Source organism: Bacillus rossius, chromosome 5 (genome assembly GCF_032445375.1).
Source record: "Bacillus rossius redtenbacheri isolate Brsri chromosome 5, Brsri_v3, whole genome shotgun sequence".
Taxonomy (NCBI): Eukaryota; Metazoa; Arthropoda; class Insecta; order Phasmatodea; family Bacillidae; genus Bacillus; species Bacillus rossius.
Window position 1 is genome coordinate 8,322,073 of NC_086333.1, and position 24,951 is coordinate 8,347,023.

The window sequence follows — 24,951 nt, forward strand, 5'->3', positions numbered from 1 at the left end:
GAGAGCCGGCTCCGCCATCTTGGATTGTGACGTCACGGCGGCCATTTTTGACTCAAAATTCCTCAAAATTCCTCAAAATTCCTCAAAATTGACTCAAAATGACTCAAAATTTCCCGTTTTCGAGGGAAAAATTCCCGATCCGAGGGAAAATTAGGATTTCGAAAAACCACAAAAGTCGTTTTGCATTAAAAACCACGAAATTCCTGATAGAGGCTTAAGCATCCTTAACTCAAGCCTCAGTTAAGCCTCTATCAGGATGTGACCTCGACCTTTGACCTTGACCTTGACCCCGACGGCCATTTTGGATCCGCCACATTGAAAATCCGTAACTTTAATGCTAAAGATTCGGGAAAAAAAATTAAAAATCAAAAAAATTAACTAATCGAATTAAATAATAAAAAATCCTTAAAACCACCATTGCACTTTTTCGTGACGGCCGCCATCTTGTCTTCGTTGCTGGACGGTGTCCGCCATCTTGGATTGTGACGTCACGGCGGCCATCTTGGATTGTGACGTCACGGCGGCCATCTTGGATGAGCGTAACTTGACACTTTTTCGTGCGTGCAGCTGGCGTAACGGGACACAGCGTAACGGGACATATCGTAACGGGACATAACGTAACGGGACAAGTAGATCACGGCGGCCATTTTGGATCCGCCATCTTGGATCCGCCATTTTGGATGACGTCATTGTGTTCTAGAAAATTCCGGTGATGTGTTTTCCGCCATATTGGATGATGACGTCACCGTTGCAATTTTTGTTACGGCCGCCATCTTGAAACGTCATCTTGAAAATCTTTATTTATTATCCGATTTTAATGAAAAAAATTCCAAAATTCATCAAAAAATTAACGTATTTAAATTCTGTTTGATTATATCGATGTACGTCCTTCGTTCGATTCCCGACGAGAGTAAACAGTCTATCCTTCCTCCATGAAAGCTACCTAGACTGATCTATCACCACCAATACCAAGGTATATATCGTCAACTGGTATGACATCATGTCCGCCATCTTGTCTTCATCCACTGGAGACCACCATCTTGTTTTCGTGTGCTAGAGTGTGCCGATATCATGTAGTATAATTATCTGGTCACCACACCTTTGACCTTGACCTTGAACTTTACCTTGACCTTGAAATTTGACCTTGAACTTTAACTTTGACCTTGACCTTGAAATTTGACCTTGACCTTGAAATTTGACCTTGACTTTGAACTTTGACCTTGACCTTGACCTTGAAATTTGACCTTGACCTTGAAATTTGACCTTGACCTTGAAATTTGACCTTGACCTCGAACTTTGACCTTGACCTTGAACTTTGACCTTGACCTTGAAATTTGACCTTGAACTTGAAATTTGACCTTGACCTTGAAATTTGACCTTGACCTTGAAATTTGACCTTGACCTTGAAATTTGACCTTGACCTTGAACTTTGACCTTGACCTAGAAATTTGACCTTGACCTTGCCCTTTGACCTTGAAATTTTACTTTGTCCTTGAAATTTGACTTTGTCCTTGATGTCCATCACAGATCCGTCATTTTATGTTCAGTACATGCTACCAGGAGCGACCACCTGCTGGAGTACACCATCTTGTGCGTGTACTCGTATTACCATCATGCTAGTTTTATTCTAACATGCTACAGTGCAGTAATAATTTATTACTGAGGTACCCACCATCTTAAAATTTGACCGCCATCTTGAAATCATGTAATTATTTAGCTAGAAATGCGGGAAAAATTCCAATAGTCTCCGAAAAAATCATTTATTAATTTACAAATCGAATCGATGGATCCCTGTCCACGGTTAGATTCTTGACCAGAGACAGTTGTAACTAATTATTAAATAAATGTTAAGTTCTGTTTTCCATTACCTTTCGCGGAGGTTATTAATCATTCACTCTACGAAAATCAACTCAAGTCAATATACCGGACCAACGAATTAAATCAGTGCCGATTAGCCTATTATGAAAGTCTAATTTTTCAATAATCTGAATAACATATAAGCCGTTCATGTACAAAGCCACACATATAGATCAATTGCCTTCAGTCCAAGAGACCGAGTGATGTCATTATCAGACGTATAGGCTAGTCATTTCAGGACCACATGACCTTCGTAATCCTACGTGACATTTTTATACATTCTAAAGGACCAAGTAACCTTGTAAAATATTTTAGTAACACCAAGAGGTGATAAACTAGTAAATATTCAATCACTACATTTTGTACTACGCGCAGTCAACAAAAAAGGAAGCACCAACAACGAAAAGACAGCACCACCAACGAAAAGACAGCACATTTGGAAGCACCGACAACGAAAAGGCAGCACCGACAACGAAAAGGCAGCACATTTGGAAGCACCGACAACGAAAAGGCAGCAGCGACAACGAAAAGGCAGCACATTTGGAAGCACCGACAACGAAAAGGCAGCACCGACAACGAAAAGGCAGCACATTTGGAAGCACCGTCATCGAAAAGGCAGCACATTTGGAAGCACCGACAACGAAAAGGCAGCACATTTGGAAGCACCGACAACGAAAAGGCAGCACCGACAACGAAAAGGCAGCACATTTGGAAGAACCGACAACGAAAAGGCAGCACCGCCAAAGAAAAGACAGCACATTTGGAAGCACCGACAACGAAAAGGAAGCACCATCAACGAAAAGGCCGCACCGCCAACGAAAAGGAAGCACATTTGGAAGCACCGGCAAAGAAAAGGCAGCACCGCCCACGAAAAGGAAGCACATTTGGAAGCACCGACAAAGAAAAGGCAGCACCGACAACGAAAAGGCAGCACATTTGGAAGCACCGACAACGAAAATGCAGCACCGACAACGAAAAGGCAGCACATTTGGAAGCACCGACAACGAAAAGGCAGCACATTTGGAAGCACCGACAACGAAAAGGCAGCAGCGACAACGATAAGGCAGCACATTTGGAAGCACCGACAACGAAAAGGCAGCACCGACAACGAAAAGGCAGCACATTTGGAAGCACCGTCATCGAAAAGGCAGCACATTTGGAAGCACCGACAACGAAAAGGCAGCACATTTGGAAGCACCGACAACGAAAAGGCAGCACCGACAACGAAAAGGCAGCACATTTGGAAGCACCGACAACGAAAAGGCAGCACATTTGGAAGCACCGACAACGAAAAGGCAGCACTGACAACGAAAAGGTAGCTTATTTGGAAGAACCGACAACGAAAAGGCAGCACCGCCAAAGAAAAGACAGCACATTTGGAAGCACCGACAACGAAAAGGAAGCACCATCAACGAAAAGGCCGCACCGCCAACGAAAAGGAAGCACATTTGGAAGCACCGGCAAAGAAAAGGCAGCACCGCCCACGAAAAGGAAGCACATTTGGAAGCACCGACAAAGAAAAGGCAGCACCGACAACGAAAAGGCAGCACATTTGGAAGCACCGACAACGAAAAGGCAGCACCGACAACGAAAAGGCAGCACATTTGGAAGCACCGACAACGAAAAGGCAGCACATTTGGAAGCACCGACAAGGAAAAGGCAGCACCGACAACGAAATGCAGCACATTTGGAAGCACCGACAAAGAAAAGGCAGCACCGCCAACGAAAAGGAAGCACATTTGGAAGCACCGACAAAGAAAAGGCAGCACCGCCAACGAAAAGGAAGCACATTTGGAAGCACCGACAACGAAAAGGCAGCACCGCCAAAGAAAAGACAACACATTTGGAAGCACCGACAACGAAAAGGAAGCACCATCAACGAAAAGGCCGCACCGCCAACGAAAAGGAAGCACATTTGGAAGCACCGGCAAAGAAAAGGCAGCACCGCCCACGAAAAGGAAGCACATTTGGAAGCACCTACAAAGAAAAGGCAGCACCGCCAACGAAAAGGAAGCACATTTGGAAGCACCGACAACGAAAAGGCAGCACCATCGACGAAAAGGAAGCACATTAATTTGTCATTGACTGCAATATTCATTGGTTCCAATATTCATTGGCTCCAATATTCTTTGGCTCCAATATTCAATGGCTCCAATATTCATTGACTCCAATATTCATTGGCTCCATCAGTCATTGACACCTACAGTCTTTTGGTTCCAAAAGTCTTTTGGCCCCAAATATATTAGGCTAGAATTCTTCGAGTCTAAGAGACTATGAGACCACATGGCTACAGAACTACGTGACTACGAATCTTCAAGTTTAAAGACTGCGAGGCTACAGAGATACGAAGCCTCTAGTACACAGGTTTACGTGACTGCGAGGATACAGGACTACCAGTCTGCATGAGTACTTGACTACGAAGCTACTTGTCTACAAGGCTACAATTACAGCATCTGTTTTCGTCAGAATTTTCTCTTTTGCTCCAACTGCACCACCAGCATTATGTTATAAGATTACAAGGCCGCCTGCTTACGTAGCTTCAAGTCTACGAGGATACTTGGATACGTAGCTTCAATTCTACGAGGTCCTAAGACTTCATGACTACGCGACTTCGAGCCATGAGGTTACGAGATTACGTGACTACGAATCTTCATGTTTACGAGACTGCGAGGCTACAGAGCTACGAAGCCTCTAGAAAACGAGTTTACGTGACTGCGTGGATACAGGAATACAAGTCTGCATGAGTTCTTGACTACGAAGCTACTCGTCTGCAAGGCTCCAATTGACACATCTGTCTTCGATGGAATTTTCTCTTTTGCTACATCTACACCATCAGCATTATGTTATAAGATTACAAAGCTACTTGCTTACGTAGCTTCAAGTCTACGAGGCTCCAATACATCATGACTACGAGACTACGAACCATGAGGTTACGAGACTATGCGATTGCAAGTCTTCAAGGTTACGTCATCGCGAGGCTATAGGACTACGAAGCTTCCAGAACGCATGGTTACGAGAATGCATGACTAATTGGCCGCATGGCTACGAAACTTTATGTCTCTGACTGACTACAATAGCACTATTCAGTGGTGAGAGTTAATTTATTTCATGCAAAGGTACTTGCTGCAAGCAGTTCCGCTTTTCAACATCAGATGACGTCACGTTTTGCTTGCAGGTAAAATAATATTTATTTATTTTATGCGGGATGCGGGTTGTTCACTATCGGTCGCATAAGAAGAATGGCATCGTTAGTCTTCAAGGAGAAGGAAGTTCGTCATTCCTGCTAGTGCTTCTCAGATTTCTCACAGTCCGCCATCTTGGATTGCGACGTCACGGCTGCTATCTTGGATGGGTGTGACTTTGACCTTTGACCGAAACCGCAGGAATGATCGCAAGCACACGGATTAACCATCATAATATTTATAAGAATAATCAGGAGCACACGGAGAAAACCATAATAATATTGGCAAGAATAATCAGGAGCACACGGAGAAAAACAACACATGTTTTCTTTGATATCATAAAATTACAGAAAAAAAATATTTAAAAATAAAAATAAATTAATAAAAAAATTTAAAATAAAAACAAAAAATACATAAACTGATTCTGGCTTGTACTAGAACTCTATCTTTGCTCAACAATGATAAGTTTACAAGCTAGCAGAATCAGTTTATGTATTTTTTGTTTTTATTTTAAATTTTTTTATTAATTTATTTTTATTTTTAAATATTTTTTTTCTGTAATTTTATGATATCAAAGAAAACATGTGTCGTTTTTCTCCGTGTGCTCCTGATTATTCTTGCCAATATTATGATGGTTTTCTCCGTGTGCTCCTGATTATTCTTATCAATATTATGATGGTTAATCCGTGTGCTTGCGATCATTCCTGCGGTTTCGGTCAAAGGTCAAAGTCACACCCATCCAAGATAGCAGCCGTGACGTCGCAATCCAAGATGGCGGACTGTGAGAAATCTGAGAAGCACTAGCAGGAAGGACGAACTTCCTTCTCCTTGAAGACTATCGATGCCATTTTTCTTATGCGACCGATAGTTAACAACCCGCATCCCGCATAAAATAAATAAATATTATTTTACCTGCAAGCAAAACGTGACGTCATCTGATGTTGAAAAGCGGAACTGCTTGCAGCAAGTACCTTTGCATGAAATAAATTAACTCTCACCACTGAATAGTGCTATTGTAGTCAGTCAGAGACATAAAGTTTCGTAGCCATGCGGCCAATTAGTCATGCATTCTCGTAACCATGCGTTCTGGAAGCTTCGTAGTCCTATAGCCTCGCGATGACGTAACCTTGAAGACTTGCAATCGCATAGTCTCGTAACCTCATGGTTCGTAGTCTCGTAGTCATGATGTATTGGAGCCTCGTAGACTTGAAGCTACGTAAGCAAGTAGCTTTGTAATCTTATAACATAATGCTGATGGCGTAGATGTAGCAAAAGAGAAAATTCCATCGAAGACAGATGTGTCAATTGGAGCCTTGCAGACGAGTAGCTTCGTAGTCAAGAACTCATGCAGACTTGTATTCCTGTATCCACGCAGTCACGTAAACTCGTTTTCTAGAGGCTTCGTAGCTCTGTAGCCTCGCAGTCTCGTAAACATGAAGATTCGTAGTCACGTAATCTCGTAACCTCATGGCTCGAAGTCACGTAGTCATGAAGTCTTAGGACCACGTAGAATTGAAGCTACGTATCCAAGTATCCTCGTAGACTTGAAGCTACGTAAGCAGGCGGCCTTGTAATCTTATAACATAATGCTGGTGGTGCAGTTGGAGCAAAAGAGAAAATTCTGACGAAAACAGATGCTGTAATTGTAGCCTTGTAGACAAGTAGCTTCGTAGTCAAGTACTCATGCAGACTGGTAGTCCTGTATCCTCGCAGTCACGTAAACCTGTGTACTAGAGGCTTCGTATCTCTGTAGCCTCGCAGTCTTTAAACTTGAAGATTCGTAGTCACGTAGTTCTGTAGCCATGTGGTCTCATAGTCTCTTAGACTCGAAGAATTCTAGCCTAATATATTTGGGGCCAAAAGACTTTTGGAACCAAAAGACTGTAGGTGTCAATGACTGATGGAGCCAATGAATATTGGAGTCAATGAATATTGGAGCCATTGAATATTGGAGCCAAAGAATATTGGAGCCAATGAATATTGGAACCAATGAATATTGAAGTCAATGACAAATTAATGTGCTTCCTTTTCGTCGATGGTGCTGCCTTTTCGTTGTCGGTGCTTCCAAATGTGCTTCCTTTTCGTTGGCGGTGCTGCCTTTTCTTTGTCGGTGCTTCCAAATGTGCTTCCTTTTCGTGGGCGGTGCTGCCTTTTCTTTGCCGGTGCTTCCAAATGTGCTTCCTTTTCGTTGGCGGTGCGGCCTTTTCGTTGATGGTGCTTCCTTTTCGTTGTCGGTGCTTCCAAATGTGTTGTCTTTTCTTTGGCGGTGCTGCCTTTTCGTTGTCGGTGCTTCCAAATGTGCTTCCTTTTCGTTGGCGGTGCTGCCTTTTCTTTGTCGGTGCTTCCAAATGTGCTTCCTTTTCGTTGGCGGTGCTGCCTTTTCTTTGTCGGTGCTTCCAAATGTGCTGCCTTTTCGTTGTCGGTGCTGCCTTTTCTTTGTCGGTGCTTCCAAATGTGCTGCCTTTTCGTTGTCGGTGCTGCCTTTTCGTTGTCGTTGCTTCCAAATGTGCTGCCTTTTCGTTGTCGGTGCTGCCTTTTCTTTGTCGGTGCTTCCAAATGTGCTTCCTTTTCGTGGGCGGTGCTGCCTTTTCTTTGCCGGTGCTTCCAAATGTGCTTCCTTTTCGTTGGCGGTGCGGCCTTTTCGTTGATGGTGCTTCCTTTTCGTTGTCGGTGCTTCCAAATGTGCTGTCTTTTCTTTGGCGGTGCTGCCTTTTCGTTGTCGGTTCTTCCAAATAAGCTGCCTTTTCGTTGTCGGTGCTGCCTTTTCGTTGTCGGTGATTCCAAATGTGCTGCCTTTTCGTTGTCGGTGCTGCCTTTTCGTTGTCGGTGCTTCCAAATGTGCTGCCTTTTCGTTGTCGGTGCTTCCAAATGTGCTGCCTTTTCGATGACGGTGCTTCCAAATGTGCTGCCTTTTCGTTGTCGGTGCTGCCTTTTCGTTGTCGGTGCTTCCAAATGTGCTGCCTTATCGTTGTCGCTGCTGCCTTTTCGTTGTCGGTGCTTCCAAATGTGCTGCCTTTTCGTTGTCGGTGCTTCCAAATGTGCTGCCTTTTCGTTGTCGGTGCTGCCTTTTCGTTGTCGGTGCTTCCAAATGTGCTGCCTTTTCGTTGTCGGTGCTGCCTTTTCTTTGTCGGTGCTTCCAAATGTGCTTCCTTTTCGTGGGCGGTGCTGCCTTTTCTTTGCCGGTGCTTCCAAATGTGCTTCCTTTTCGTTGGCGGTGCGGCTTTTTCGTTGATGGTGCTTCCTTTTCGTTGTCGGTGCTTCCAAATGTGCTGTCTTTTCTTTGGCGGTGCTGCCTTTTCGTTGTCGGTTCTTCCAAATGTGCTGCCTTTTCGTTGTCGGTGCTGCCTTTTCGTTGTCGGTGCTTCCAAATGTGCTGCCTTTTCGTTGTCGGTGCTTCCAAATGTGCTGCCTTTTCGATGACGGTGCTTCCAAATGTGCTGCCTTTTCGTTGTCGGTGCTGCCTTTTCGTTGTCGGTGCTTCCAAATGTGCTGCCTTTTCGTTGTCGCTGCTGCCTTTTCGTTGTCGGTGCTTCCAAATGTGCTGCCTTTTCGTTGTCGGTGCTTCCAAATGTGCTGTCTTTTCGTTGGTGGTGCTGTCTTTTCGTTGTTGGTGCTTCCTTTTTTGTTGACTGCGCGTAGTACAAAATGTAGTGATTGAATATTTACTAGTTTATCACCTCTTGGTGTTACTAAAATATTTTACAAGGTTACTTGGTCCTTTAGAATGTATAAAAATGTCACGATGGATTACGAAGGTCATGTGGTCCTGAAATGACTAGCCTATACGTCTGATAATGACATGACTCGGTCTCTTGGACTGAAGGCAATTGATCTATATGTGTGGCTTTGTACATGAACGGCTTATATGTTATTCAGATTATTGAAAAATTAGACTTTCATAATAGGCTAATCGGCACTGATTTAATTCGTTGGTCCGGTATATTGACTTGAGTTGATTTTCGTAGAGTGAATGATTAATAAACTCCGCGAAAGGTAATGGAAAACAGAACCTAACATTTATTTAATAATTAGTTACAACTGTCTCTGGTCAAGAATCTAACCGTGGACAGGGATCCATCGATTCGATTTGTAAATTAATAAATGATTTTTTCGGAGACTATTGGAATTTTTCCCGCATTTCTAGCTAAATAATTACATGATTTCAAGATGGCGGTCAAATTTTAAGATGGTGGGTACCTCAGTAATAAATTATTACTGCACTGTAGCATGTTAGAATAAAACTAGCATGATGGTAATACGAGTACACGCACAAGATGGTGTACTCCAGCAGGTGGTCGCTCCTGGTAGCATGTACTGAACATAAAATGACGGATCCGTGATGGACATCAAGGACAAAGTCAAATTTCAAGGACAAAGTAAAATTTCAAGGTCAAAGGGCAAGGTCAAGGTCAAATTTCTAGGTCAAGGTCAAGGTCAAATTTCAAGGTCAAGGTCAAATTTCAAGGTCAAGGTCAAATTTCAAGGTCAAGGTCAAAGTTCAAGTTCAAGGTCAAATTTCAAGGTCAAGGTCAAAGTTCAAGGTCAAGGTCAATGTTCGAGGTCAATGTCAAATTTTAAGGTCAAGGTCAAATTTCAAGGTCAAGGTCAAATTTCAAGGTCAAGGTCAAAGTTCAAGGTCAAGGTCAAATTTCAAGGTCAAGGTCAAATTTCAAGGTCAAGGTCAAATTTCAAGGTCAAGGTCAAAGTTCAAGTTCAAGGTCAAATTTCAAGGTCATGGTGAAAGTTCAAGGTCAAGGTCAAAGGTGTGGTGACCAGATAATTATACTACATGATATCGGCACACTCTAGCACACGAAAACAAGATGGTGGTCTCCAGTGGATGAAGACAAGATGGCGGACATGATGTCATACCAGTTGACGATATATACCTTGGTATTGGTGGTGATAGATCAGTCTAGGTAGCTTTCATGGAGGAAGGATAGACTGTTTACTCTCGTCGGGAATCGAACCAAGGACGTACATCGATATAATCAAACAGAATTTAAATACGTTAATTTTTTGATGAATTTTGGAATTTTTTTCATTAAAATCGGATAATAAATAAAGATTTTCAAGATGACGTCCAAATTTCAAGATGGCGGCCGTAACAAAAATTGCAACGGTGACGTCATCATCCAATATGGCGGAAAACACATCACCGGAATTTTCTAGAACACAATGACGTCATCCAAAATGGCGGATCCAAGATGGCGGATCCAAAATGGCCGCCGTTATCTACTTGTCCCGTTACGTTATGTCCCGTTACGATATGTCCCGTTACGCTGTGTCCCGTTACGCCGGCTGCACACACGAAAAAGTGTCACGTTACGCTCATCCAAGATGGCCGCCGTGACGTCACAATCCAAGATGGCCGCCGTGACGTCACAATCCAAGATGGCGGACACCGTCCAGCAACGAAGACAAGATGGCGGCCGTCACGAAAAAGTGCAATGGTGGTTTTAAGGATTTTTTATTATTTAATTCGATTAGTTAATTTTTTTGATTTTTAATTTTTTTTCCCGAATCTCTAGCATTAAAATTACGGATTTTCAATATGGCGGATCCAAAATGGCCGTCGGGGTCAAGGTCAAGGTCAAAGGTCGAGGTCACATCCTGATAGAGGCTTAACTGAGGCTTGAGTTAAGGATGCTTAAGCCTCTATCAGGAATTTCGTGGTTTTTAATGCAAAACGACTTTTGTGGTTTTTCGAAATCCTAATTTTCCCTCGGATCGGGAATTTTTCCCTCGAAAACGGGAAATTTTGAGTCATTTTGAGTCAATTTTGAGGAATTTTGAGGAATTTTGAGTCAAAAATGGCCGCCGTGATGTCACAATCCAAGATGGCGGAGCCGGCTCTCGGCTCCACTACCTGCATCCTGATCTAGTACCGGCCAATATATACTACTATGGTATCATCTAATATTAACTTAGTTTGTACGCAACCTCGCGTAGGCATAGTGCCTTAGTAGAGGTCTGCAGTCTGAATATTCTGATGAACTTTACTACAATGAAGTATGGTGGCTCAGTGCAGGATGGGTTTTCGTACGAGTTTGGTATCTTATAGACGAAATAATCTCTTTCATAGAAGAAAAAGGAAGGGACGAGTGTGAAAATTTCAAAAATATTGTATGGGTTTCGGACTGCATTTTTTAAAGATCTTCTCAGTCACATAAATAAATTGAACCTTAAACTCCAGTAAAGAAATCAAATAAACCATGATATATGGGGTCATATTAGGGGTTTCACATTCCAATTAATTCTTTTTTCCGAACAACTAGTCAAGATAGACTTTACTCATTTTCCAAGACTTAAAACTATGGCAGTTACGGGAGAAAAATTTAGAGCTCTGAGAAAAGCGTGCAATGTCTTCATGAAGAATTTGAACGAAGATTCAAAAACCTCAAATTTATCGAGCAAGATCTGGACATTTTTAGCATGCCATTTTAAGTGTATTGTGAATCAGTCAAACCAGAATTGCAGATCGAACTAATTGAGTTGCAATGTAACATTGCATTGAAGCAACTTTTTCTCAACGTTTCTAAAATTGAGTTCTACATCGCCCTGTCAAAATCAAGTTTCCCAAACCTAAAATCTCACGCTCAGAAGATAATTGCGATGTTTGCAATTTCCTACATCTGTGAACATATATGTTTTACTATGAAGCTTCGCAAAAACAGCGCTAGAAACCGATTGACTGACCACAATTTAGCTACACTACTGCGAATCAGCTCATTACAGAATCGACCAGATTATGAACAACTTTTAGAAGCTCAGATAATTTCTTCTGTTACATACGCCTTTATACTCTTTCTAAAGAATAATAAATTTGTAACATTTTCTAAGTTTTTTTAACATTGTAGCATATAATATAAATTTTGTGTGATTAAAAAATACAAAATAAAGTTTATCACTTATGGAAATGTGTTTGTTCAAGTTTTTTCGGCCCGCCTAGATTTTTTTAAATTTCATCTGATCCTCCCCTTATAAAGTTTACCCATTTATGCATTAACCTATAAACTAATATTTTTGGATCTGGCAACATGTTTTGTTATTATTTTCCTGCATTTATATGTATGCATATATACAGGGAGAGCTTATTTAATTTATATAATAATTTTTTTGATTAATAGCCATATTTTACTCGGCTGGTTGTAACCAAGGACTATGAAGTTGAAGGCATACGAAAAAAAACCTTATTACAAAATATAAATATTATACTTTTAAAAATTGTTTGTGTTAAAACACAATAACGGTATCAAATTTCACTCGAAGTGTGAAGTTTCAATCATAGTGAAGTTCAAATGTAATGGTATTAAGCAACTATTCGTACTTAAATTTAAAAAAATACAAATTAAGTCACTTTTAGGTTTTATATGCTTCAGAAAATCTTTGGGAATAAAATAAAAATTTTTCCTCATAATGAAGCTCATACAATGAAAAGGGTACATTATCAGACAGTTAGGGAAATTTTTGATATTTTTAAATCATAAAGTGTACCAAAATACAAAATGGCTGTATCCAGGCTCTGATCATTCGTACACACAACGGACCTCAGCCTAAAGCATGTTTCCTAATAGTAACTAAATAACTTTTTGGGTTTTTAAAATAGTAAATATTGTTTAATTTGAAAAATTTAATAGATTAAAAAAACCGTTTTGTTTCGGCGAAAGTACAAACAACTCTGCAGGGCAGAAAGCACCTGAAATACATATTGATGTCCCTGGAAGAGTACCTGAGATGTAGAGCGTGTAGGCGCTCACGAGCAGCAGCGCCTCGTACCAGTATACACGCTCGTCGTACAGAGTCAGTATCAGCATGCACACCGTCACTCCATACATGAGGCAGTCGCGGCTCAGGGGCCACCAGTCCAGAACCAACACCTGCAACATACATGTTCATTTTTTTCGTTTTAGTATCATCAGATTATAATGCAATTAAAAAAGTTGCAATATATAAAGAAAATGGGGTATTCGTATTTCTAGTAAAATTTTTTAAACATCTTACGATCATTAGGAGTCTTCGTAGTGATTATCGGTAAGGTTAATAACGCGACAGGTGGACAAAAAGAAGCACATTTAACGAAAAAGGACGCACTTTTGAACGAAAAATTGACAAACAGGACGTATATTTAACAAAAGGACTTACATTTTCACGAACATCATCTCAGTAGTTTAACGCCCCTCCCTGGTGTCTTGTAAAAGTTATTTAAGTTCCTTATCAAAATTAGGAAACACTTTGAAATAAATCTGAATGACATGAAATTGCTGGAAACGAACTGGTCAAAAGAATAACAGAGGTGCACGAGAGAGAGAGAGAGAGAGTGTACAAGAAATTTCATATAGTTCCTGAATGGCTTACAAGGAGCTGGAGGATCGTTTGGTTATGAGCTTAAATAAAAAGTCAAGATTTAGGTTGCTAGGATTATTTTTGATGTATTAAATTAAATCATTCAAATTCTTTTCTTTTAGTTTTCTGGTTCAATTGTAATAAACAACATTATTTCTTAAACAACAACAACAAATGTTAAGTTGGCCCGGGCCCTACACAGAATTATACCAGTTATACATTAAAGTTAAAACCTTCCTTAAAAACAATATAAAATACATTTATAAAGACAAAAACAAACTAAATTTAAATTGTCTCCCAGCTGGCACGTGTTGATTTTATTTAGGGCATGTTGCCGGCGGAAGATGGGAAATTCTCTGTCCAGTTGCCCGGGACGAAGTTTAGACCAGAATGGTGGTATCCCAGTTGATGACCGGCTAATGGGGCTGAACAATGGAGGCTCGGCCTGCACTCCTGGAGCCGTCAGGTCGGTGGAATCTTGGCGGTACTCTTGAACCCGCCTACAGACCAAACCAATCAAAGAAATTAGGCCTGATCTGTAGGCGGTTAAGGGAGGGGCGGAATTTGTCCTCGTGAAGGGATGAAATAAAAAAGGAGCAGTAGTGAACACTTACCGGAGCAGGGAGAACTCAGCCGTCTCGGTACCGGGTTGGTGCCCGTCGCGGAAGCCATGTTCTTTGAGCTTAATAAATTACAAAAGAATTTACAAGTTTTTCTAACTGCTCTGGGCAGACTACCGAAGATAAATGTAAGACTAAAGTAATAAGGCCAGGGTGCCTTTGATGTAGGTAACTAAATTCCGCAGGCGGATGACGGAATTCGGCGCTATGCGTGTGAGGTGCGGATCAGCGGAGAAACCCGCCCGTCTGCTCTGTTGAAAAGCTGCCCAGAGAATCCTCCTCGATCAAGAGGACGTCCTAATTAAAAGCGAGGGCTCTGCCCTTTGGGTCCAGGGGGACTCTTCGATCTCTCGAACCCTCAAGCGCATTGTCGACTCCTGCGAGTTGCCTCGCAAAGAGGTAGTGGACAGAGCAGCGCTCTGGCGGTGGTCCGGGGGAAGGACATATGGCTAGTTGGTGTAGCTCTCGTTAGATGGGGCGAGCTGTCACTTCTGGTGCGCCCAGAAGTTTATTTGAAAGGCCACCAAGGTAGAGGCCCTGTGGGGGGGGGGGGGGGGGGGTTAGCCTTGAGCGGGAACATTGACCGGGGTCACCTCAGGCAGGGTTCTAGACGCGGGGAGAGGGGAAAATTTCTGCTTGGGGGATAGATATTCGCGGCAAATGAACGCCGCTACGTGTCTGCTCCGGCTTGAAGACTGCTGATGGCCATACTTCCACCAAGTCCGTTGGGAGCGACGCCAGTGCTCGCCACAGCTTTTCTGGTCACGAAATCGTGTAGGGTTTTGAGACGCCTGGCCTGACTGGAGCCGGGAGTTATGGGAGATGGCTGCTTAACGCAGCTTCGGCGAGTTTGAGATCTGAAGGTGTTAAGGGGGGAAGGGGTGGAGAGGAAAGAGGCCAATAAAATTAAGTATAATTTTTTTTAAATTAAAAAAACCCAATTATTATAAAATTAAAAAAAAGGTGCCTATAATGCACATGATTGACACAGTAAGATACGATCGTCAATTTTATGACAGGATATAATTCCTCCAGAAGTTAATGGCTCCAGTGGTCATTGTCTTCAACTGTCAATGGCTCCAACGATCATTGGCTCCAATGGTCATTGTCTTCAATGGTCATTGGCTTCAATGGTCATTGGCTTCAATGGTCATTATCTCCAACGGTCATTGGCTCCATCAGTCTTTGGCTTCACAAGTCTTTGGCAACATAGGTCTTTGGCTCCTACAGTCTTTGGCTCCAAAAATTCTTTGTCTCCAAAAGTTTTTGGCTCCAGCTATCTTTGGCTACAAGTGTTTTTGGATTTTATTTGGCAGCGAGACTAGGAGGCTACGTATCTGTGAGACTACAGGACTACGAGACTTCATATGGCTACGAGGCTACAAGACGACTAGGCTAGAATACTACTAGGCTACAAGAATACTAGGCTACAGGCCAATAAGGCTACAAGTCTACAAATCTACGAGACTCGTAGACTTGTAGGCTACGAGACTATGTCTATTAATGTCTTTGACTGTATTCAGCTGCAAGAGTTCATTTATCTCATGCAAAGGAACTTGTAAGTAGTACCAATTATTGCCAACATATGATGAAATGTGTTGCATGTAGGTAAATATTATTTATTTTATGTGGGATGCGGGATGGTCAGTAAAGATCGCAAAAAAAATAAAGACTTCACTTTTAGTTAGTGCTTTTCAGCTGTCTCAAGGCATTTTATTTGATCAGTAATGGATGTTTCTTACTTGAATTTCACCTGATAATCATTTTTAGTGATAATTAGGTATCAGAAATTCAAAATTTATTTGTACCTCAAAATAAAATTGCGTGATCGTTAAGTAAAAAAAAATAATTTCTTGCAGAATTCGATTTCTCAGAATTAGCCAGAAGCACTCATAGAATATCAGCAGAAGTCTCAACAGGAATAATCAGGAGCTCACGGAGAAAAATAGCACACTTTTCCTTAATATCAGAAAATCACAGAAAAAGAAATTAAAAAGAAATAAACAAAAAATTGAATAAAAAATTACAAAAAAAACTTCTGCTATCTTGTAAACTTCTCCTTCTTAGAGCAAAGATCGAGTTCTAGTACAAGCCAGAACATTTTATAATTTTTTATTCAAATTTTATTTCTCATTACTTTATTTTTATTAATTTTTCTTAATTTCTAATTTAAGGAAAACGTGAGTTAATTTTCTCCGTGTGCTCCTAATTAATCCTGTTGTCTTCTGCTAATATTCAACGAGAGATTCTGGCTATATCTGAGAAATAGATCTCTGCACGAAATATTTTTTTACTGAACGACACACGCAATTTTATTTTAAGTAACGTTTAAATTGTGAATTTCTGATACCAAATTATCACTAAAAATATTTTTTATCAGGTGGAGTTCAAACAAGAAACATCCATTATTCAGCCAAATAGGTACTTTGCCTTGAGACAGCTAAGAAGCACTAACATGTAAGACGAACTTCCTTTTCCTTGATGTCTAGCGAAGCCTTCCTTCTTTTGGAATCATTAGTAAGCATCCCGCATCCCACATAAATAAATATTTACCTACATGCAACACGTTGCGTCATTTGTTGGCAAGAATCGGGACTACTTATAACAAGTTCCTTTGTATGATATAAATTAACTCTTGCATTTAAATGGTATCAAAGACAGTTAGAGACAAGTAGTCTCGTAGCCTACAAGTCTCATAGATTTGTAGATTTGTAGCCTCATAGGCTTGTAGCTTAGTAGTATTGTAGACTAGTAGTCTTAAGTCAAGTAGTCTTGTAGACTCGTAGCCAGTTGAGGCCTTGTAGTCCCATAGACTCTCAGCTTCGTAGCCTCTTAGTCTCGTTGCCAAATAGTAGCCAAGAATAAGACAGCTGGAGTCAAATACTTTTGGAGCCAAAGATTGTTGGAGACAAAGACTGCTGGAGCCAAAGACCGATAGAAACAAAGACTGATGGAACCAAATACCAATGGAACTAATGACCGTTGAAGTTAATGACCGTTAAAACCAATGTCCTCTGGTGCCAATAACTGTTGGAGCCATTGACCGTTGGAGCCATTGACCGTTGGAGCCATTGACCATTGTAGCCAATGACTGTTGGAGTCAATGACCGTTGAAGCCAATGTCTGTTGGAAACAATGATGTTGAAGCCAATAACCATTGACTTTTGGAGATATTATATCTTATTGTTATATTGACGATCGTATCAAAATGAATTGAACTTTCGTCAAAATGTGAGTCCTTTTTGTTAAGTGTGCGTCCTATTAGTCGACATTACGTCCAAATGTTCGTCTTTTTTTAAAATGCTTGTCCAGCGTATACATTACTTTTTCGGTCTGTAAATTGCGTGTTCATTACATGTTCTGTTTGTACATTGCGTATTCATTACGTTTTCGGTGTACATTGCATGTTCATTACGTGTTCGGTGTGTACATTGCATGTTTGGTGTGTAAATGGAGTTTTTTGTGTGTACATTGCGTGGTCATTGCGTGGTCGTTGCGTGTCCGCTGTGTGTGGAATTGTGTGTTCATTGCACATCAAGTGTATACTGTGTGTGTTTATTACTCATCAAGTGTGTGTACTGTGTGTTCATTGTGTGTATTATGAGTACATTTCGTGTCAAGTGTGTGTAATTGTGTGTATTGCGTGTCCAGTGTGTAATTGTAAGCATTACGTGTTCATCCTGTGTATTGTGTATACATTGCGTGTCCAGTGTGTCTGATTGTGTGTACGCTTCGTGTCCTCTATGTGTATTGTGTGTCCATTGCGTGTCCAATGCGTGTATTACGTGCCCATTCCATTTGTCGAGTTTGCTTACAAATTTGCTAGCTTTTTTAGTGTGCTTATTTTTTAAATTTTTATTTGACTCATGTATCATAGAAATTGGTTCTTGTTTTTACTAGCATTTTATTCGACTGGTTGTGTGTATATATTCGAGTTCCCAAACGCCAGGTCATTTCATTTTATTACTGGCTGTGGCGGGTGTAAATATCACCTATTTGGTCTCATATGGTGCCTATGCCGCGTAATTAGCTGTTCTTGTAAACTCGATGGCATCTTTACCATATTTAACGTTGAACTTGATGGAAGTTGTACCATAGTCTACGGGATCCCTGATGTCAGCGACGACGATTGTAATGCAGATCCCGTTGGCAACGTCAACGACAACACTAAAGGAGACTTCAACTGGTGTCATCCACCAGCAGAAGAGAATTTAATGCTTGCAGTGCTGGCTGCAGATGAAAATATAATGAATGACTTTTTGCCCTCGACGGAGACTTCAATGGCTGGAGATTCTTCAACAACTATCAAGCATCTATATGTTACTGTGGCAAGATTTTCTGAAACAGCAGTCATAATTGACGACACGAAAATACAGAATGTGCTTAGAATCCTCCTCGCCAAATGTTTGCCTGTGAGAAATGTCATAATCAGTTTGACAGAAAAGATAATATTTAAACGCACATGAAGAAGTGCAGAGGTGTTACTGCATGGCAGAAAGTAAATGTTTCACTAAGTGATTGATTAAACCACTTAAGAGTACACCAGGAACTATTACCACCTCTGTTTCATTAGTATTCGGTTCGGGTCTAAACGATTCGTATTCATCAACTAGACATCCTAGCGGCTACTGCGATATGTCGTTTGCATTTGTCTATGATGCACGAAGACATGAGCGGAGTAAATGCATGAAGAATCATTCTCGTACAATGTTTCGCTAACGATTTGAGGCAGTCTGTTAAACATAGTATCGGGAAACTCTGTCGGGAAGAAAAATACTATGGAGGCAAAGGATCAGAATACCGTTTGGATCTATGAATTAGTCAGTCTAAGCCGATGCAGGACTAAATATTTATTAGATTGCTAATTTTCGCAAGTGTTCCTGAAGTACAGTAGAAATTATGTAAAAAATTTTATTTAAAGAAAAAAACAACTTTTTTTCGTAGCTCTTACATTTATGGTAAATTAATGTGATATTTAATTAAATCAATTCTATCAGTAAATAAATGAGAATATTTTGAAATTTTTTGTAATTTTTCAAGAATTTCTTGGTTTATTATTACAGAATTTCAATATGGCGGTCATCATTCGCTTATAAGAGGATGGTATACAAACAATTTTATCCTCTTTACGCCTTTTCACTACATTGTATTAAATAAGATATTTTTTTACATAATATTAATTTTTTTTTGCATCACCCAGGGATGAAACCAAGGACAGGAGTCGACCGAATCAATTAGTATATTAATTTCAAATTTATTTAATAAATTTGGGAAAATTTTCTGAATTTATAGCTAAATAATTACGAATTTCCCAGATGACGTTCAAAATTTCAAGATCGCGGGCGCCACAGTAAAGATAAATTGATTACTGTATTCCAGTGGGTAAAAATTGAAATAATATGGTGGCCTTCTGCAGATGCAATTAAGATGGTGACATCCAGCAAATGAAAACAATATGGCGGACATGATGTCATACAAGCTCACGATATAAATATATACCTTGGCATTAGTGGTGGGAGGTCAGTCTTTCGGCGGCTTCTGTGAAAAAATAATCGGTTGCCATTTTTTTATTTTTGTTGTTACCGGGTTCGAATCGAGGACGTAAATGCATTTTTAAATAATATTTTTAAAATTTTTTATATTTTTTTCCGAATTTCTAGCAAAAAAATACAGTTTTTTTTAAGGTGGTGGCCGTAACGAAAATAGCAACGATTACATCATAATTAAAGATAACGTGTGAAGTATGATATTTCTTATTTTCTAATTTTTTATTAAGAATCCATTAATATATTATTATCATCTAAAATATATTAGTTTAATTTTGACGGGAATATAACCAAGGGCAGATATCAATTAAGTAACTAAGCATTTGAGTAAGCAATTTTTAAAATACCTTTTGGAATCTTTTCCAAATTTCTAGGTCAAAAATTAAAGTATTTTATTTTTACGGTCTAGATCAACGTCCTGATATCAGCGGCTTAGGGCGGCTTGATTTTAGAAATCCTAAGACACTTTTAGGTATTTGTGTTCTTTCTATGGCAAAAGTCTTTTAAAGTTTATCGAATTCGAAATTTTTGAATTTTTTAGGAAATAAAACAGGAAAATTTTCCTCTAAACGCGAATTTTTTCCCTCAAAATAGAGAAACTTTTTATTTTTCAATTATGTTTAAAATTTATGCTCATTTTTTTTTAAATTTGAAACTTTGGCGGATTGGGATGACTTTGGCCGCCATGAGTAGTAGTTAAATGTTCTCTCTGGCCCAGGCTTCAGGCTGTGAAGCCGTGTTGCCGGCCGCCATCTTGTATTGTGATGTCACGGTGGCCATCTTGGATGGCCTTGACCTTGACCCCGGTGGTCATATTGGATCCATAATTTGGTTTTCACGAACTTTCTGCCATCCAGGATCTGGCATTTTGTTTTCTTGAACTTTCCACTATCTTGGAATCGAATGCCCCAATCCAAAAATTTTTAAATTTCGTTACGGATGTTATCCTGAAAATTGAAAATTTATATGCTAGAAAAGCGGGGAAAATTTTTAATTTCATAGAAAGATCTATCAAATTTTAATAAAATTTTATTTAAAAACCACATTGCAAATTTTGTTACAGCCCTCATCCTTAAAATCCGTATTTTTTGTGCTTGAAATTCGCGAAAAATTTTTAAAATTAATAAAAATTTAAATTAAAACCTTAGCCATCTTGGATTATGACATCACGTTCGCCATCTTGAAAATCCATGATTATTATTAATTAAAATAGTAAAAGATTTAAAATTTATAAAAAAATTCATTCAACCAATTTTGTTATAAAACATTACATAAAAAACGCACTTACATCATAGAGTCCTTAGTTCAAACCCAGCGGGGGCAAAAAAAATTATGACATCTTCCTTCTTCCATGGAAACCACCGGCAGACTGACCTCCCGCCACTAATGACAAGGTATATTTATCGTCAGCTAGTGTGATGTCATGTGCGACATCTTTTTTTCGTATCCTATAGGTCACCATCTTGTTTTTGTTTTCTAGAGTGCGCTGCTGACATGTTAGTTTAATTTTCAACCACTTAAGTACAGTTATCATTAGTATTACTGTGGCACCTGCCATCTTGACATTTTGGCACCATCTTGGAAATCCGTAATTATTCAAATATAAATGCGGAAAATTTTTTTCAAATTCATTAAATAAATTTGCAATTAATATACTGATTGATTCTATTAGTTTCTGTCATGTTCGATCCCTGGGCGATCAAAAAAAATTAATTATATATTAAAAAGTAATAATTTGAATAATTTATGTTGAGAAGTCCTAAAATAAGCTTAGTTTCCTAGCCAACCAACCTCCTATTAGCTGACATGGCCGTCATCCTGTAATCTCGTAAATATTAACCTAGAAATTCGGCAAAAAGTTCAAAAATCACTTATTAATTTAATGATTGAAATGGTGGATTCATGTACTTGCTTCGATCCTTGACAAATGCAAATATTTTATTTTTATGTAAATAAATACCTATTTAATAAGTCATTTTCAAAATTCTAAAAGCAGCATAGTTTCGTAGTATACCAGCCTTAATTAAGTCGTTATGTCTGCCATCTTGGAAATAAGTATTTATTGACCTTTAAATACGGAAAATTCTAAAATTAATTAAAAGGTTCACGTATTCAAATAATGATTGGCGTGATAGAATTCCGTCCTTGGTTTGATTATCGGTCAGTGATAGGGATAACTGAAATTTAAATATAAGATTTATATTTTGTTTCCCATTACCTTTCGAGGAGTTTATTAACCATTCACTCTAAGAAGAACAACTCTAGACAAAATACTTGTTCTACGATTTATTAAGTTGTCGTTATACCTAACATGGAAGTCTAATTTTTCGATGCATGGAATACATTTCAAACTGTTCATGTACAATGGTATACGTATAGGCTTAGTGTCTCAGGTCCATGAGCCAGGCCATGAACAATCTCAGTCGTAGAGACCAGACATTTCTGAACCTCATGACCATCTTCGTCGTTAGCTAATATCACAAATTTCAACCAGTCAAGACTAAGTCTTCGAACTGTCAGACCTATATTAACATAAAATCAATAGCAATTATTTATACCAACGGAACATATATTACGCTTTTATCCAGAAACACAGCTTTTGAACCAGTCAATATTACGTCACTACAGAATTTACTACGCACAATTCATGAAATGACACACACACGCATTCAACAAAAAAAGAACACACACAATTGACACACTGGACACTTAATTGACACAGAGTACACAAAGGTCACACATTGGACACACAGTACACACAGGACACACAGTACACACAGGACACACAATGAACACACAGTACACACAGGACACGAAATGAACACACAGTACATAAATTTAACGAAAATGACGCACATTTGGAAGCACAACCAAACAAAAGGAAGAAAATCAACGAAAAGGAAGAACAATCGGAAGCACATTAGACAAAGAGGAAGCACAATCAATGAAAAGGAAGCATAATTGGAAGCATAACCAACGAAAAATAAACACAATTGGAAGCACAATAAACTGAAAGGAAGTACATTTTGAAGCACAATCATAGAAAATGAAGCCAAATTGGAAGTATTTTTGTCAAAGAGGAGGCACAATAAAAGAGAAGGAAGCACAATTGTAAACACAATAATAGAAAAGGAAAACAATTGGCAGCACAACTAACAAAAAGGAAGCACAATTGAAAATACAAGCAACGAAAAGGAAGCACAATTGGAAGCACAATCACCGAAAAGAAAGCACAATCAGACATACGACTAAAGAGGAAGCACAATTAACAAAAATGTAGCACATTTGGAAGCTCAATCAACTAAAAGGATACATTCTCAGCAGTGAGATAAAATATTGACTACATCCATTTTAAAAAAAGGACAAAAACTTATTACAAAATATGATGCGATCGCCAATTTTAAGATAGGATAAAATGTCTCCATCAGTCATTGGCTCCAACAGTCACTGGCTCCATCAGTCATTGGTTCCAACGTTCATTTTCTCCAACAAAATTTTGGATCAAACGTTCATTGGCTACATCAGTCATTTTATGCAACAGTAAAATCCCCCCCAAAGATGGTAAAGTCCCAACTCGACATAGAATATTTTTACCCAACACTTGCAGCGATACACCTCTAAAATATTCTATCACCTCAAGTTCCAAAATTTGACTAAGTATTGTATTGCAATAGCACATTTGCGTCGTTCCAACGTCGATCCGGCAGCGTAACGGCGTCTATGGATTCTATGTGTCGGCGGGCGTAGTGATGATGCTTGGTGTAGTAGGCACCGGGGGATTCTGCTCTTACTCGCTCTACAGAGTTTATATACCAGTAGTAGCGACGATTGGCCCAGAAGAGAACCTTATAGAAGAGTTTTCTAGGTAGTCGTAGCAATGGCAACCTTCCGGTACGACATCATCTGCGGATTATGACAATATGATGATATTTTTTTATTATCACTGGAACACTTTTATCTTCACATAGTACCACAGCTCGCCTGGACGACAGACTACTTTCTAGGCGCGCAAGCATTGCGGGTTGCAAACCCGCAAGCATCGAATGCAAGTTTTCATTAACTAATAACAACAAAGGTAAACTAACGGAGAGGGCAAGCACTTAGAGCACAACAGGTTTGTACTTTGTTATGTTCTTGTAACATTTAAGATTCAGATCTAAGACTTTAACCTCGCCAGAATTTTCCAAAGTGGAGGAACTGTCCAGCTGTTCAATATAACTTTCAAATAACAGGTCCATTAAAACATAAGCAAAATAATTATGTATATTATGGAAACATATATTAGCTTGCTCTTCTACAGTCTAAATGCTAGTTTACACTTAGAATATGCATATCCACAAATCTCATGAGTACATGGTCCAGTACTGACTTGTCACCTAATTTCTTGTTACTTACGTACATGGCAGAGCGTTTCACTTGCCAATTGCGCAGCAATGGCTGGAGTCTGGGCTTTCATGGGAATGGTTTTAGCATAAATCGCACACACAATTAGTAATGACAATCATGTAATATAATTATTATGTCGGTAAAAAGTTCTCACCTTCAAAGTGCACAAGTCAGGTAACCAAAGCATTTAATAACAAAATAATACAATTATACATGCATAAGGCACGTGCTCATACATTGCCGTTATGCTAGACACATAAGCCTCTAGTAAACAAGAGGAGATCGGTTCAAGATAGGTCTCATTGTCGCAATAAGTAACAAAGCCCATACATTACTTCTTGGCAACTTTAGTGAATTCGAAACATTTTCTCTCCTCAGTGGGATATACTGGGCGAACTTCTGAGCGTTGACATAACAAAATAATGTGGGGGTTCAACTTACCCTCAGTACGGAAATACTGAAGATAGCTGTTGCACACCTACTTAATACATTTATGACAGCAAGAGAGGTGAGAACAAAGAAAAAAATACATACTTTTAACTGGCAGGAAATGAAAAAAATAGTGGGGGCACAAGTCAAACCAATGCCCAAAAGACTTATATGGCGATCATATCGTGCAGAAGCAATGAGAATTGGATGAACAACTGCATGAGTAAAAGAATTTAAGCCCACATCTACAAAACATCCTTGTTTGTATACACAGGCCTACACATTCTCTGGAATTTTATTGAACCTCTCGAAGGTCTTCAACTAATGAAAATATCATGAGGAAAGTCATAAGTAGTATATAATAGGGGCTCCTGCGGCTGGCGCCGGCGCGTGGTTGTGGTAGCGGTGTCAGCCATCTTGGATTTTGACGTCACGGCGGCCATTTTTGACTCAAAATTCCTCAAAATTCCTCAAAATTGACTCAAAATGACTCAAAAATTCCCGTTTTCGAGGGAAAATTTCCCGTTTTCGAGGGAAAAATTCCCGTTTCGAGGGAAAATTAGGATTTCGAAAAACTACAAAAGT

At 39.6% G+C, this 24,951-nt stretch overlaps 1 protein-coding gene across 2 annotated transcripts in view; it reads right to left on the reverse strand.

Moving 5' to 3' along the window:
- Positions 1 to 24,951, reverse strand: part of LOC134531573 (sodium/potassium/calcium exchanger 3-like) — a 157,708-nt gene that overhangs the window by 46,777 nt on the left and 85,980 nt on the right. For both annotated transcript variants that reach the window (XM_063367284.1, XM_063367285.1), the window contains exon 4: positions 12,772 to 12,919. In XM_063367284.1, the coding sequence (XP_063223354.1) occupies positions 12,772 to 12,919 (148 nt within the window). The remainder of the gene's footprint in view (positions 1 to 12,771; positions 12,920 to 24,951) is intronic.